Source organism: Lithobates pipiens, unplaced genomic scaffold, assembly GCF_037356315.1.
Source record: "Lithobates pipiens isolate NorthernLeopardFrog02 unplaced genomic scaffold, aLitPip1_a1.2 Scaffold_27, whole genome shotgun sequence".
In the NCBI taxonomy this organism is placed as follows: Eukaryota; Metazoa; Chordata; class Amphibia; order Anura; family Ranidae; genus Lithobates; species Lithobates pipiens.
In genome coordinates this window covers 231,163,946-231,177,331 of record NW_027507788.1, presented here as the reverse complement: position 1 = coordinate 231,177,331, position 13,386 = coordinate 231,163,946, and the positions used below count along the sequence as shown (strand labels likewise).

At 51.0% G+C, this 13,386-nt stretch overlaps 1 protein-coding gene across 1 annotated transcript in view; it reads left to right on the top strand.

Annotated features, from left to right (window-relative positions):
* LRRC38 (leucine rich repeat containing 38) overlaps positions 1-4,108 on the top strand; it is a 48,719-nt gene extending 44,611 nt beyond the window's left edge. The window contains exon 3 of the mRNA XM_077458381.1: positions 3,257-4,108. Within this exon, the coding sequence (XP_077314507.1) occupies positions 3,257-3,498 (242 nt within the window). The 3' untranslated portion in view covers positions 3,499-4,108. The remainder of the gene's footprint in view (positions 1-3,256) is intronic.
* Positions 4,109-13,386: the final 9,278 nt, after the last annotated feature.

Below are 13,386 nucleotides of genomic sequence, written 5' to 3'. Positions count from 1 at the left end.
TTGGAGAGGTATCAGGGTTCTATGAGGAGCACTTTTCTTGGAGGGGGTATCAGAGTTCTATGAGGAGCACGTTGCTTGGAGAGGTATCAGGGTTCTATGAGAAACACGTTGCTTGGAGGGGGTATCAGAGTTCTATGAGGAGCACGTTGCTTGGAGGGGGTATCAGGGTTCTATGAGGAGCACTTTTCTTGGAGAGGTATCAGGGTGCTATGAGGAGCACGTTGCTTGGAGAGGTATCAGGGTTCTATGAGAAACACGTTGCTTGGAGGGGGTATCAGAGTTCTATGAGAAACACGTTGCTTGGAGGGGGTATCAGAGTTCTATGAGAAGCTTGTTGCTTGGAGGGGGTATCAGAGTTCTATGAGGAGCACTTTTCTTGGAGGGGGTATCAGGGTTCTATGAGGAGCACATTGCTTGGAGAGGTATCAGAGTTCTATGAGGAGCACTTTTCTTGGAGGGTTTATCAGAGTTCTATGAGGAGCACATTGCTTGGAAGGGGTATCAGAGTTCTATGAGGAGCACTTTTCTTGGAGGGTTTATCAGAGTTCTATGAGGAGCACATTGCTTGGAGGGGGTATCAGAGTTCTATGAGGAGCACTTTTCTTGGAGGGGGTATCAGGGTTCTATGAGGAGCACATTGCTTGGAGAGGTATCAGAGTTCTATAAGGAGCACTTTTCTTGGAGAGGTATCAGGGTGCTATGAGGAGCACGTTGCTTGGAGGGGTATCAGAGTTCTATGAGGAGCACTTTTCATGGATTGGTATCGGAGTTCTATGAGGACTGGAGCATGTTGCTTGGAGGGGGTATCAGAGTTCTGGGTCACCCTGAGTCCTTGCAGTTACTCATCTGATAGTGGGCCTCAGTTTCAGGAAACTGGAAGGAAAGACAACTGTAATGCACACAATCAAACAATCAGGTGGAAAAGTCCTCCCGTGTGTAGGCTCCGGCGGACTTTTTTCACCCAAAAGTCCGGTGGACTAAAAAAGTAGTTTTACACTCCAATCTGTCCGCCGGACTCGCATATCGGTGGACAGAACGGACGTGTGTGTGCCGGTCCACTGTACTTTTGAAATTAATGGCTTTTCACGCACAGAGAAAAGTCCGTTAATTTTGAGCGCGTCTCCAGGTAGCCGGGGCCAGCGAAGGAGGCGTCACTGGCCCCATCACCTGGTATGGACTTAAAGGGGAATCCCTATGCCGAAAAATTGGCGCGGAGGTCCCCCCCCCAGGTCCATATCAGACCCTTATCCGAGCACACTACCCAGCCGGCCAGGAAAGGGGGTGGGAACGAGCCAGCGCCCCCCCTCCTGAGCCGTACCAGGCCGCGTGCCCTCAACATGGGGGGGTGCCTTAGGGAAGGGGGGCTGGCTCAGGAGGGGAGGGGGCGCTCGTTCATCCCCACCCCCTTTCCTGGCCGGCCGGGTAGCGTGCTCGGACAAGGGTCTGATATGGACCTGGGGGGGGACCCCCACGCCGATTTTTCGGCGTAGGGATTCCCCTTTAAGTCCATACCAGGTGACGGGGCCAGCGACACCTCCTTCGCTGGCCCCGGCTACCTGGAGACGCGCTCAAAATGAGCGGACTTTCCTCCACGTGTGTGGGCGAGTCCATTCATTTCGAAAGTACGGTGGATAGTCCGGCGGACTTAGTACGCCGTATTAGTCCGCCGCAAAAGTACCGTGTGTGGGCAGGTAGCTGGTTCGGAAAGTCCGGCGGACAGTCTGCTACGTGTGTACGCAGCATAAGGGAAACCTTCTCTTTTACTTCTTTTATTTTTGCTGTGTTAAATCAGGTTAGGGAGTCTCCAAACAAGACCGTTCAGATGAGATAGTAGATCCAAATCAATAAAAAGAAAATGAGGTGCTTTATTCATACACTGCAGTGGAGAGACACAACACACACCGATATCACGTATGAATATGCATAAGATCTAAGCGTGTTATAGGTGTGGCTTTATAGTTTAGTCCAATGAGCATTCATATCTTCTTAACAGTAAGGGAACAGTTAAATGGGTGGTTACATCATGTGACTGATAGAAAATGAAAGAAAACATGGGCGCCGTCATGACAGTTCTGGATCAGACCAGCTAGATAAGACAGTCCATTTCTTGGAGCAAAAAGAGAGTAAACTGCTTCTTCTTATCTGGCGGTGAAGGTCATCATAGAATGAAAACTCTGTGTCAAAAAAATAAAACAAGCAAGTGTATTACAAATTCTTAAAGTGATATTCTCTATTTATTTATATATATAACTCAACATTATCAGACCCCTATAATTCTGCTCAGCTGTCAGGGACATTTGTGTTGGTTGTTTATTTGTGTGATATATTCTTTTATATAAATGATTGGAAATTCTTTGTGTCATATTTATGATTTGTTTGTTTGTTTTTACAGTACAAATATATCTCAGCAACAATATTCATGAGGTTTCAAAAGGTCCTGATTTAGTGGTTTGTTCAACGAAACGCGTAGACTGACTATAGTACTGGCCTCAATATATTTACAACTATGCATCTATCACTATGTTGCTTTTTAACTATGATTGTGATATATATTTGTGGGCAAAAAAAAATATTTTATATGAATTTGTAATGAAATGCTCTTGGATTTGTATGTGTGTTGTACATCGGAGACACAAATAGAAGTCCCATTACAGCCATGTAGTTGTTTGATATGTATTTGGGGATCCTATAGTGTGCCAATTTATATAATACCCCCTTCAATGCCTATATTTTGAAAAGTTGTCTCGTTCTCTCCCCATGCCTCTCCCTATCGCTGCTCCTACCCTCTCTCTAACAAATAGAACTTTATCCAAAACTTTCACACACTGAATGAGGCAGAATCTGCTATTTAAACACATCTGTGTCAAGACCGGCACCCAAACCTTGCATCTAATTTTGGCATTGAATAGAAGATGCCACCCTCCCCAAGATGGCAGCCTGGAGCCCATGATAAAGGAACACATTAGTCCCCAGTGGCTTCCTGCCAGCATGAAGAAGTGGCACAGTGCCACCTTCAGGTCAACAAACAGACTGCAGACCAACACTTCCTACAGATACCTGCATGAGGTGCACTTTTTCACATCACACCACACCTGGAAATGATATCTGAGGCTAGGTCTGGTTTAGAGGGAACCAATCGAGATGATTTTACATGTCTCAGGAGAAGGTTGGGTGTGTTTCAGGTTTTGTCAGTCTCTTGTACAATCCTGGTGGCCCTTATGGCTCTCAGTCTCATACTTCTCTCTTTCTCTCCCAGGTGTGGAGGAAATTCAGTGCATCTTAGAGGATCGAAAAGTCTTCCTACACGAGCTGTCTGATATCAGCTTCAGTGAATGCAAATTCAGCCTGTCGTTGACCGACTTCCTGATCATCATCTTCTCCGGAGTCGCTGTGTCCATCGCTGCCATTTTTTCCAGCTTCTTCCTGGCCACAACTGTGCACTGTTTCCAAAGATGTGCGCCAAGTAAGGATGAAGATGAGGACGAGGATGAGAAGTAGGAACTGCACATGTGGGCCCTTATGAAACTATAAAGAGCAATGAATGTGAGCTCACTGTACCAGCCCAAAGCAACAGATTGGACCTTTATCAGTTTCCAGAGGTCAGGACAATGAACACTGGATGCTGATTGGATGACAATGGTTACTGCTCTTTGCCCATATCTCTCTTAGTAAAGGGTTAACCCAACCAAATAGCTTCCTTTCCAGTGGCAATAAGAGAAACCAATCTGTAGCTTCAAACGTAGGGACTGGGATGGAGAGGTCTCTGTATATTGGTTCCCAGCTCCACCATGGCCATGAATGGTCATCATTTCAAAGGGGAGGGTTGGTGGAAGAGATCAAAGGGGAGGGTTGGTGGAAGAGATCAGAGAGGGAGGGTTGGTGGAAGAGATCAGAGAGGGAGGGTTGGTGGAAGAGATCGGAGTGAGAGGATTGGTGGAAGAGATCGGAGTGAGAGGATTGGTGGAAGAGATCGGAGTGAGAGGATTGGTGGAAGAGATCAGAGAGGGAGGGTTAGTGGAAGAGATTCGAGTGAGAGGATTGGTGGAAGAGATCAGAGGGGGAGGATTGGTGGAAGAGATCAGAGGGGGAGGGTTGGTGGAAGAGATCAAAGGGGAGGGTTGGTGGAAGAGATCAGAGGGGGAGGGTTGGTGGAAGAGATCAGAGGGGGAGGGTTGGTGGAAGAGATCGGAGTGAGAGGATTGGTGGAAGAGATCGGAGTGAGAGGATTGGTGGAAGAGATCAGAGTGAGAAGATTGGTGGAAGAGATCGGAGTGAGAAGATTGGTGGAAGAGATTCGAGTGAGAGGATTGGTGGAAGAGATCAGAGGGGGAGGATTGGTGGAAGAGATCAGAGGGGGAGGATTGGTGGAAGAGATCAGAGGGGGAGGATTGGTGGAAGAGATCGGAGAGGGAGGGTTGGTGGAAGAGATCGGAGAGGGAGGGTTGGTGGAAAAGATCAGAGGGGGAGGGTTGGTGGAAGAGATCAGAGGGGGAGGGTTGGTGGAAGAGATCAGAGGGGGAGGGTTGGTGGAAGAGATCGGAGAGGGAGGGTTGGTGGAAGAGATCAGAGAGGGAAGGTTGGTGGAAGAGATCAGAGGGGGAGGGTTGGTGGAAGAGATCCGAGTGAGAGGATTGGTGGAAGAGATCAGAGAGGGAGGGTTGGTGGAAGAGATCGGAGAGGGAGGGTTGGTGGAAGAGATCCGAGTGAGAGGATTGGTGGAAGAGATGGGAGAGGGAGGGTTGGTGGAAGAGATCAGAGGGGGAGGGTTGGTGGAAGAGATCAGAGGGGGAGGGTTGGTGGAAGAGATTGAAATGGGAGGGTTGGTGCATGTCTAGCTGAAAAACAACCAAGGTGGCCCCATATTTGGGGAGCAGAGCACCAGATCATCACCAGTGAGATCCAACCAATAAAGAGTACACAAGAGAAGACAATAGTTGTGTCACCCACCATCGTGCGCCCGATTCTGAATGATGAGGTGGAAGCATACACTGAGATAAATATGGATGCTGCCTCTGATGACCACTTCTTCTGTAAGGGGCCTGGCGGTTGATCCACGAGCTTCAATATTTCAGAGGCACCGACCTGGGAAAGTTTCACCTCATTAATCCGCATGCTTGTTCCAGGTCAGTGGCTTCCAAAGTATTGAAGTCAGAGACAGCCAGTTAACTAGTATTTTTTGGGGGGTGAGCAAAATATATATATATACATATCTTTTGTAAAGGTTTTCTTTAAAGGGACCATGTCATCTTTCCCATTCAGGACCAACTTGCAATGTCTGTATAAAGTCCATTGTGTACTTACCTCTCCAGTGCTCCCCCAACACTCCTTCCTCCATTGTGCCTGGCACCAAAATCCCCGGAGTCAGAGGCATAACTATATGGGTCACAGGGGTGGCAATTGTAACTGTACCCCATGCCCCATGGGGTCCATGCGGTTCCCCTGTGCACCTGGATAGGGAAGGTGGCATATAGAGGAACACAGCGGGAAAATGTCACCAGCACACCATGGATCTCCAGAATGGGTCCAAAGCTTTATTCATTAATCACGTTGTTACAGCAAATAGAAATGTTTTGGAGCCCTTCATCAGGCATGTGACAAAGGGGGATACAGGGGAACAGATCCCCTCCATATTCCTCCTGCAGCCACCGAATGCCCACTTCTCCTCCTCTCCCTCCTGCCGGCATTCAGAGGCTGTAGGAGCAAAACGGAGAGATTGATTTCTCTATACCCAGGTTACTTATCTCCTAATGCCCCGGGGCCCCTGTGTGCTCCCCCTGCCCCCACCCTCTGCTCTTTCCTGTAGGGGATGCTGTCAGGATGGAGAGTGACGAAGGGGCTGGTAAATGTGTCATTTGCCGGCCCCTCCTTTTTCTGAAAAAGCAGAGTCAGTGATCAGTAGTGCGCTCACTGTGTCCATTCATAACTGAAATAAAGTAAACTGAGTTTATGAATGAAGGGGAAGCCTCTGTACAGAGCTCTTCCTGTCCATTCCTTCTGAGGCTGCAGAGATGGAGGGCTGTGTCCTCAATCTCCTTTCTCTATCTTAAAGATGAAACATCAGCGGTCTGTTTAGACCCCAATATCTCACCAAAGCCCCCCATTGGGGCAACTAAAAAAATTGTAAATAATAATAAAAAATGACCTTTTGCGGAACTACCAGGGTCACAAAGGTCACACTTGTGACCAGGCCCTGCCGTTCCACCACCATGGGGGACCCCAATACAATGGGAAGGAGGCCCACTGCAGAACATGTGAAAGGGGCAGAACATGGTAAAGGGCCCCAGACTTGGAGGGAAGGGCCCCGGCTGAGGGTCAGTGGGGCCCTTCATGGTTTCTTACGTCGGGGCCCTGAAGGTTCCAGTTATGCCTCTGCCTAGTATCATCTGGTGTCAGATCTCAGGGACTCGACCATTTGGGACATGACCCTGCATCTAGGGCTGCCACCTGCCCAGGATTCGGGTTTGGAATCATGTGTCAGACGGCCTGAAACCCGGACACATTATTCGGACTGGACTATGGCTTCCCAGCAGTGTTGCTGCTGCAGTTGTCTAAGCCGAGAGTGTCTCTTTCACACTTCCCAAAGCCAGCACTAAAATCCCCCCTCCCCCCACACATAAAGACAGGAGTGGAGAGAGAGTTTGATCTGAACCACTTCCCCCCCCTCTCTTACCCCTCTGTGTCTCCCCCACTCCAATCCCCAGGGCTGGGCCTCAGAAAAGGAAAATGGGGGCCGGATATTTGGAGTCCAGCAGCCTCAGATACATCTGGATGAGAGGTTCTGCCTGCCAAGGGGTGAGTGAGCTCACCATCCATCCCTGTCTGTGACTGAAATCTCCCCCTTCTCTCTCCTGCCTCTGAGTGAGTACAGTAAGGTAAATCAGGGTTCTCAGCGCACCCCTTACATCAGAGTTCCCCCTTACATCAGAGTCCTCTCTGTAGATCAGAGTTCTCAGTGTTCCCCCTTAAATCAGGGTTCCCAGAGCATCCCTTATGTCAGAGTCCCCGGAGTTCTCCCTTACATCAGAGTCTGCAGAGTCCCCCAATACAGTGAAAGGGAACTCTGTGGCCTCTGATGTAAAGGGAACTCTGTGGCCTCTGATGTAAAGGGGACTCTGATGTAAAGGGGGACTCTGTGCACTCTGATATAAAGGAGGACTCTTGTTATTAACTTCATGTGATTAGAAATGTTATTTAATAGCAAAATATATGTATAGTTTATACTATAACACGAAATTGCATTGCGCCACTAAAGTGTTCGGGTCTGACCTGAAAAAAAGGTGACAACCCTAGCTGCATCTCAGGAGATATGAGGGGGTCACGTGACCCCCTATCCTTGGAAGCACGGGGGATTTTGCAGCAGAAGTGGCCGTAGAACATGGAGTGTGGGAATTGCCGGAGAGGGGTGTATAAAGTGGTTGGGGGATGGGCGGTGCACTGATGGGGAATGGTGACAGGGTCCCTTTAGGTAAGATCTATACTGTTGGATAATTTATAGAGCCGTATCAGGTGAGTAACACTAAACTGTCGTATTTATTCTAATATTCAGCAATATGTTTGTATGTAAGGTGCTGAAGGTGGACTTTATGAACACCTGAAAGTTTTTGGGTCCCGGCAAAGAAGAATCATCTCTCCCCTTCCCCCAACATCTTACTACTGACTGCAGTCTTCCATTCAGGTCACATGACCCCGTGGTGTCCCGGACTCCACATCCTCCTATGGATGGTCCAGTTGGGTGGTGGGACATCATTGGAAATGACCAGGTAGGGTCAGACCCCAGCAAGGTGTTTGGGGGTTTACCTGTGAGAGGGAAGGGATTCTATTGGCTGGGTTCAGGGACTGGGTGTGGTCACAGCTCAGAAGAGGCTCACCCTTTAATTAACAACCAAAAATATATAAATGTAATTTCTGAATAATAAGTAAGACTGCCAGGTAACCCGCACATTGCTGCACAGAGCCGGATTCGGGACTCTGGGGTATATCTGGTATATCCGGGGTAGGCTCAGGAGGGTGAGAAGAATACCATATATAAGATGATTGGTGGTCAGTGGTCACCCATCTGAAAGGTAGAAATTGCTAATTGCTCAAGGAACTCCTGGCAACCTCTGGAAGAAAGGTGGGTGGATGAAGGTGAGTGGGAGAAAGATGGGTGTAAGAAGGCTGATGGAGGAAGGTGGGTGGAGGGAAGATGGGTGGAGGGAAGATGGATGGTAGGAAGGTGGTTCGAGGGAGGTGGGTGGGAGGAAGGTGAGTGGAAGAAGCTAGAGGGAGGAAGGTGGGTGAAGAAAGACGGGTGTAAGAAGGTTGCTGGAGGAAGGTGGGTGTAAGGAAGATGGGTGGAGGAAGGTGGGTGGGGGGAGGTATGTAGAGAAAGGTGGGTGGAAGGAAATAAGTGGAGGAAGGTGGAAGGAAGATGGGTGGAGGAAGGTCGGTGGGAGAAAGGGGGGTGGAAGGAAGATGGATGGTAGAAAGGTGGTTGGAGGGAGGTGGGTAGGAGGAAGGTGAGTGGAGGGAGTTAGAGGGAGAAAGGCAGATGGAGGAAGGTGGGTGAAGAAAGGCGGGCGTAGGAAGGCTGCTGGAGGAAGGTGGGTGGTAGGAAGATGGGTGGTAGAAAGGTGGTTGGAGGGAGGTGGGTGGTAGGAAGGTGGTTGGAGGGAGATGGGTGGTAGAAAGGTGGTTGGAGGGAGGTGGGTAGGAGGAAGGTGGGTGGAGGAAGGTGACTCCAGCACTCCCTGTCAGTCACTCCCATTGGCTACTTCTGTAGTTTGACCCGTTTATTCTCTCTTATTGTTCTGTTTATTGGAAATGTACTTTTGCCCCAAAAACTGCCTCCCTTCCCCCCATTACTAATACAGACCTGGGATTTAGACCTCCGTCCATCCTCCGCCATGTGACCAGGCCGGGGTCCTCAGTCATCTCAGGCACCGCCCTAGCGGGGTTCCTCCTCACACGCGCCATACTTGCCATTGAGATTAGTGGGCGGGTCCAGCACATGAGAACCTGTCATAATGAGATGATCCTGGACCACATCAATGGGAAAATGGATATTCTCCATCTGAAGTGTTGTTGGTGATCAGGGGGGAAGGGCAATGGATGGGGGATGGTGGTAGGTGGATGGGGGGGATAGGGAGTTTTTGGTTTTTTTTTTGCAGGGGCTCCCCTTTATTGAGTGTTGGCGGGAGGGGGAAGGGAGACAAATATTTCAGTGCCATGTATGAGGACTGTAGAAGGAAGTTTGTAGATGCGGATTGTGGGATTGGATGTGTCCGATGTCTCGTCTGTATTGTATGATTGCACAATGCAATGCCTGTCATTGTCCTTCCTTATGTCGTACATCCAATAAAGAGACGTCCGATCCGCGGCTGGTTTTGGTCATTGGCGATATTCATACCAGAGGAGAAAGCTGCGCTGCTCCTGAGCTCCGGTAGAGTGGTCACCTTGGACATGGGGATTCTCAGCCCATCATTTCTTTGTACCCAGCATGGGTGAAGGTGGGAGGACTAGGGACAGGAGTCGGAGGCTGTAGATGGATGGACTAGGGACAGGGGTCAGAGGCTGTAGATAGAAGGACTAGGGATAGGGGTTGGAGGTTGTAGATTGAAGGAATAGGGATAGGAGTCGGAGGCTGTAGATGGGTGAAGGTGGGAGGACTAGGGACAGGGGTTGGAGGCTGTAGATAGAAGGACTTGGGACAGGGGTTGGAGGCTGTAGATAGAAGGACTAGGGGCAGGGGTTGGAGGCTGTAGATAGAAGGTCTAGGGACAGGGGTCGGAGGCTGTAGATAGAAGGACTAGGGACAGGGGTCGGAGGCTGTAGATGGGTGAAGGTGGGAGGACTAGGGACAAGGGGTCGGAGGCTGTAGATAGAAGGACTAGGGACAGGGGTTGGAGGCTGTAGATAGGACTAGGGACAGAGGTTGGAGTCTGTAGATAGGACTAGGGACAGGGGTTGGAGGCTGTAGATAGAAGGTCTAGGGACAGGGGTTGGATGCTGTAGATAGAAGGACTAGGGACAGGGGTCGGAGGCTGTAGATGGGTGAAGGTGGGAGGACTAGGGATAGGGGTTGGAGGCTGTAGATAGAAGGACTAGGAATAGGGGTTAGAGGCTGTAGCTTGAAGGACTAGGGACAGGGGTTAGAGGCTGTAGATAGAAGGACTAGGGGCAGGGCTCGAAGGCTGTAGATAGAAGGACTAGGGACAGGGGTTGGAGGCTGTAGATAGAAGGACTAGGGGCAGGGGTTGGAGGCTGTAGATAGAAGGACTAGGGACAGGGGTCGGAGGCTGTAGATAGAAGGACTAGGGACAGGGGTCGGAGGCTGTAGATGGGTGAAGGTGGGAGGACTAGGGACAAGGGGTCGGAGGCTGTAGATAGAAGGACTAGGGACAGGGGTTGGAGGCTGTAGATAGGACTAGGGACAGGGGTTGGAGTCTGTAGATAGGACTAGGGACAGGGGTTGGAGGCTGTAGATAGAAGGTCTAGGGACAGGGGTTGGATGCTGTAGATAGAAGGACTAGGGACAGGGGTCGGAGGCTGTAGATGGGTGAAGGTGGGAGGACTAGGGATAGGGGTTGGAGGCTGTAGATAGAAGGACTAGGAATAGGGGTTAGAGGCTGTAGCTTGAAGGACTAGGGACAGGGGTTAGAGGCTATAGATAGAAGGACTAGGTACAAGGGTCGGAGGCTGTAGATGGGTGAAGGTGGGAGGACTAGGGACAAGGGGTCGGAGGCTGTAGATAGAGAGACTAGGGACAGGGGTTGGAGGCTGTAGATAGAAGGACTAGGGACAGGGGTTGGATGCTGTAGATAGAAGGACTAGGGACAGGGGTTGGAGGCTGTAGATAGAAGGTCTAGGGACAGGGCTTGAAGGCTGTAGATAGAAGGACTAGGGACAGGGGTCGGAGGCTGTAGATGGGTGAAGGTGGGAGGACTAGGGATAGGGGTTGGAGGCTGTAGATAGAAGGAATAGGGGTTAGAGGCTGTAGCTTGAAGGACTAGGGACAGGGGTTAGAGGCTGTAGATAGAAGGTCTAGGGACAGGGGTCAAAGGCTGTAGATAGAAGGACTAGGGACAGGGGTCGGAGGCTGTAGATGGGTGAAGGTGGGAGGACTAGGGACAAGGGGTCGGAGGCTGTAGATAGAAGGTCTAGGGACAGGGGTCGAAGGCTGTAGATAGAAGGACTAGGGACAAGGGATCGGAGGCTGTAGATAGAAGGTCTAGGGACAGGGGTCGAAGGCTGTAGATAGAAGGACTAGGGACAGGGGTCGGAGGCTGTAGATAGAAGGACTAGGGACAGGGGTTGGAGGCTGTAGATAGAAGGACTTGGGACAGGGGTTGGAGGCTGTAGATAGAAGGACTTGGGACAGGGGTCGGAGGCTGTAGATAGAAGGTCTAGGGACAGGGCTCGAAGGCTGTAGATAGAAGGACTAGAGACAGGGGTTGGAGGCTGTAGATAGAAGGACTTGGGACAGGGGTTGGAGGCTGTAGATAGAAGGACTTGGGACAGGGGTTGGAGGCTGTAGATAGAAGGTCTAGGGACAGGGCTCGAAGGCTGTAGATAGAAGGACTAGAGACAGGGGTTGGAGGCTGTAGATAGAAGGACTAGGGACAGGGGTCGGAGGCTGTAGATGGGTGAAGGTGGGAGGACTAGGGATAGGGGTTGGAGGCTGTAGATAGAAGGACTAGGAATAGGGGTTAGAGGCTGTAGCTTGAAGGACTAGGGACAGGGGTTAGAGGCTATAGATAGAAGGACTAGGGACAAGGGTCGGAGGCTGTAGATGGGTGAAGGTGGGAGGACTAGGGACAAGGGGTCGGAGGCTGTAGATAGAGAAACTAGTGACAGGGGTTGGAGGCTGTAGATAGAAGGACTAGGGACAGGGGTTGGATGCTGTAGATAGAAGGACTAGGGACAGGGGTTGGAGGCTGTAGATAGAAGGACTAGGGACAGGGGTCGGAGGCTGTAGATGGGTGAAGGTGGGAGGACTAGGGATAGGGGTTGGAGGCTGTAGATAGAAGGACTAGGAATAGGGGTTAGAGGCTGTAGCTTGAAGGACTAGGGACAGGGGTTAGAGGCTGTAGATAGAAGGACTAGGGACAGGGGTCGAAGGCTGTAGATAGAAGGACTAGGGACAGGGGTCGGAGGCTGTAGATGGGTGAAGGTGGGAGGACTAGGGACAAGGGGTCGGAGGCTGTAGATAGAAGGTCTAGGGACAGGGGTCGAAGGCTGTAGATAGAAGGACTAGGGACAGGGGTCGGAGGCTGTAGATGGGTGAAGGTGGGAGGACTAGGGACAAGGGGTCGGAGGCTGTAGATAGAAGGTCTAGGGACAGGGGTCGAAGGCTGTAGATAGAAGGTCTAGGGACAGGGGTCAAAGGCTGTAGATAGAAGGACTAGGGACAGGGGTCGGAGGCTGTAGATAGAAGGTCTAGGGACAGGGGTCGAAGGCTGTAGATAGAAGGACTAGGGACAGGGGTCGGAGGCTGTAGATGGGTGAAGGTGGGAGGACTAGGGACAAGGGGTCGGAGGCTGTAGATAGAAGGTCTAGGGACAGGGGTCAAAGGCTGTAGATAGAAGGACTAGGGACAGGGGTCGGAGGCTGTAGATAGAAGGTCTAGGGACAGGGGTCGAAGGCTGTAGATAGAAGGACTAGGGACAGGGGTCGGAGGCTGTAGATGGGTGAAGGTGGGAGGACTAGGGACAAGGGGTCGGAGGCTGTAGATAGAAGGTCTAGGGACAGGGGTCGAAGGCTGTAGATAGAAGGACTAGGGACAGGGGTCGGAGGCTGTAGATGGGTGAAGGTGGGAGGACTAGGGACAAGGGGTCGGAGGCTGTAGATAGAAGGTCTAGGGACAGGGGTCGAAGGCTGTAGATAGAAGGACTAGTGACAAGGGATCGGAGGCTGTAGATAGAAGGTCTAGGGACAGGGGTCGAAGGCTGTAGATAGAAGGACTAGGGACAGGGGTCGGAGGCTGTAGATGGGTGAAGGTGGGAGGACTAGGGACAAGGGGTCGGAGGCTGTAGATAGAAGGACTAGGGACAGGGGTTGGAGGCTGTAGATAGAAGGTCTAGGGACAGGGGTTGGAGGCTGTAGATAGAAGGACTAGGGACAGGGGTTGGAGGCTGTAGATAGAAGGTCTAGGGACAGGGGTTGGAGGCTGTAGATAGAAGGACTAGAGACAGGGGTCGGAGGTGTAGATAGAAGGACTAGGGACAGGGGTTAGAGGCTGTAGATTGAAGGAATAGGGATAGGAGTCGGAGGCTGTAGATGGGTGAAGGTGGGAGGACTAGGGACAGGGGTCGGAGGCTGTAGATGGGTGAAGGTGGGAGGACTAGGGACAGGGGTCGGAGGTGTAGATAGAAGGACTAGGGACAGGGGTTGGAGGCTGTAGATAGA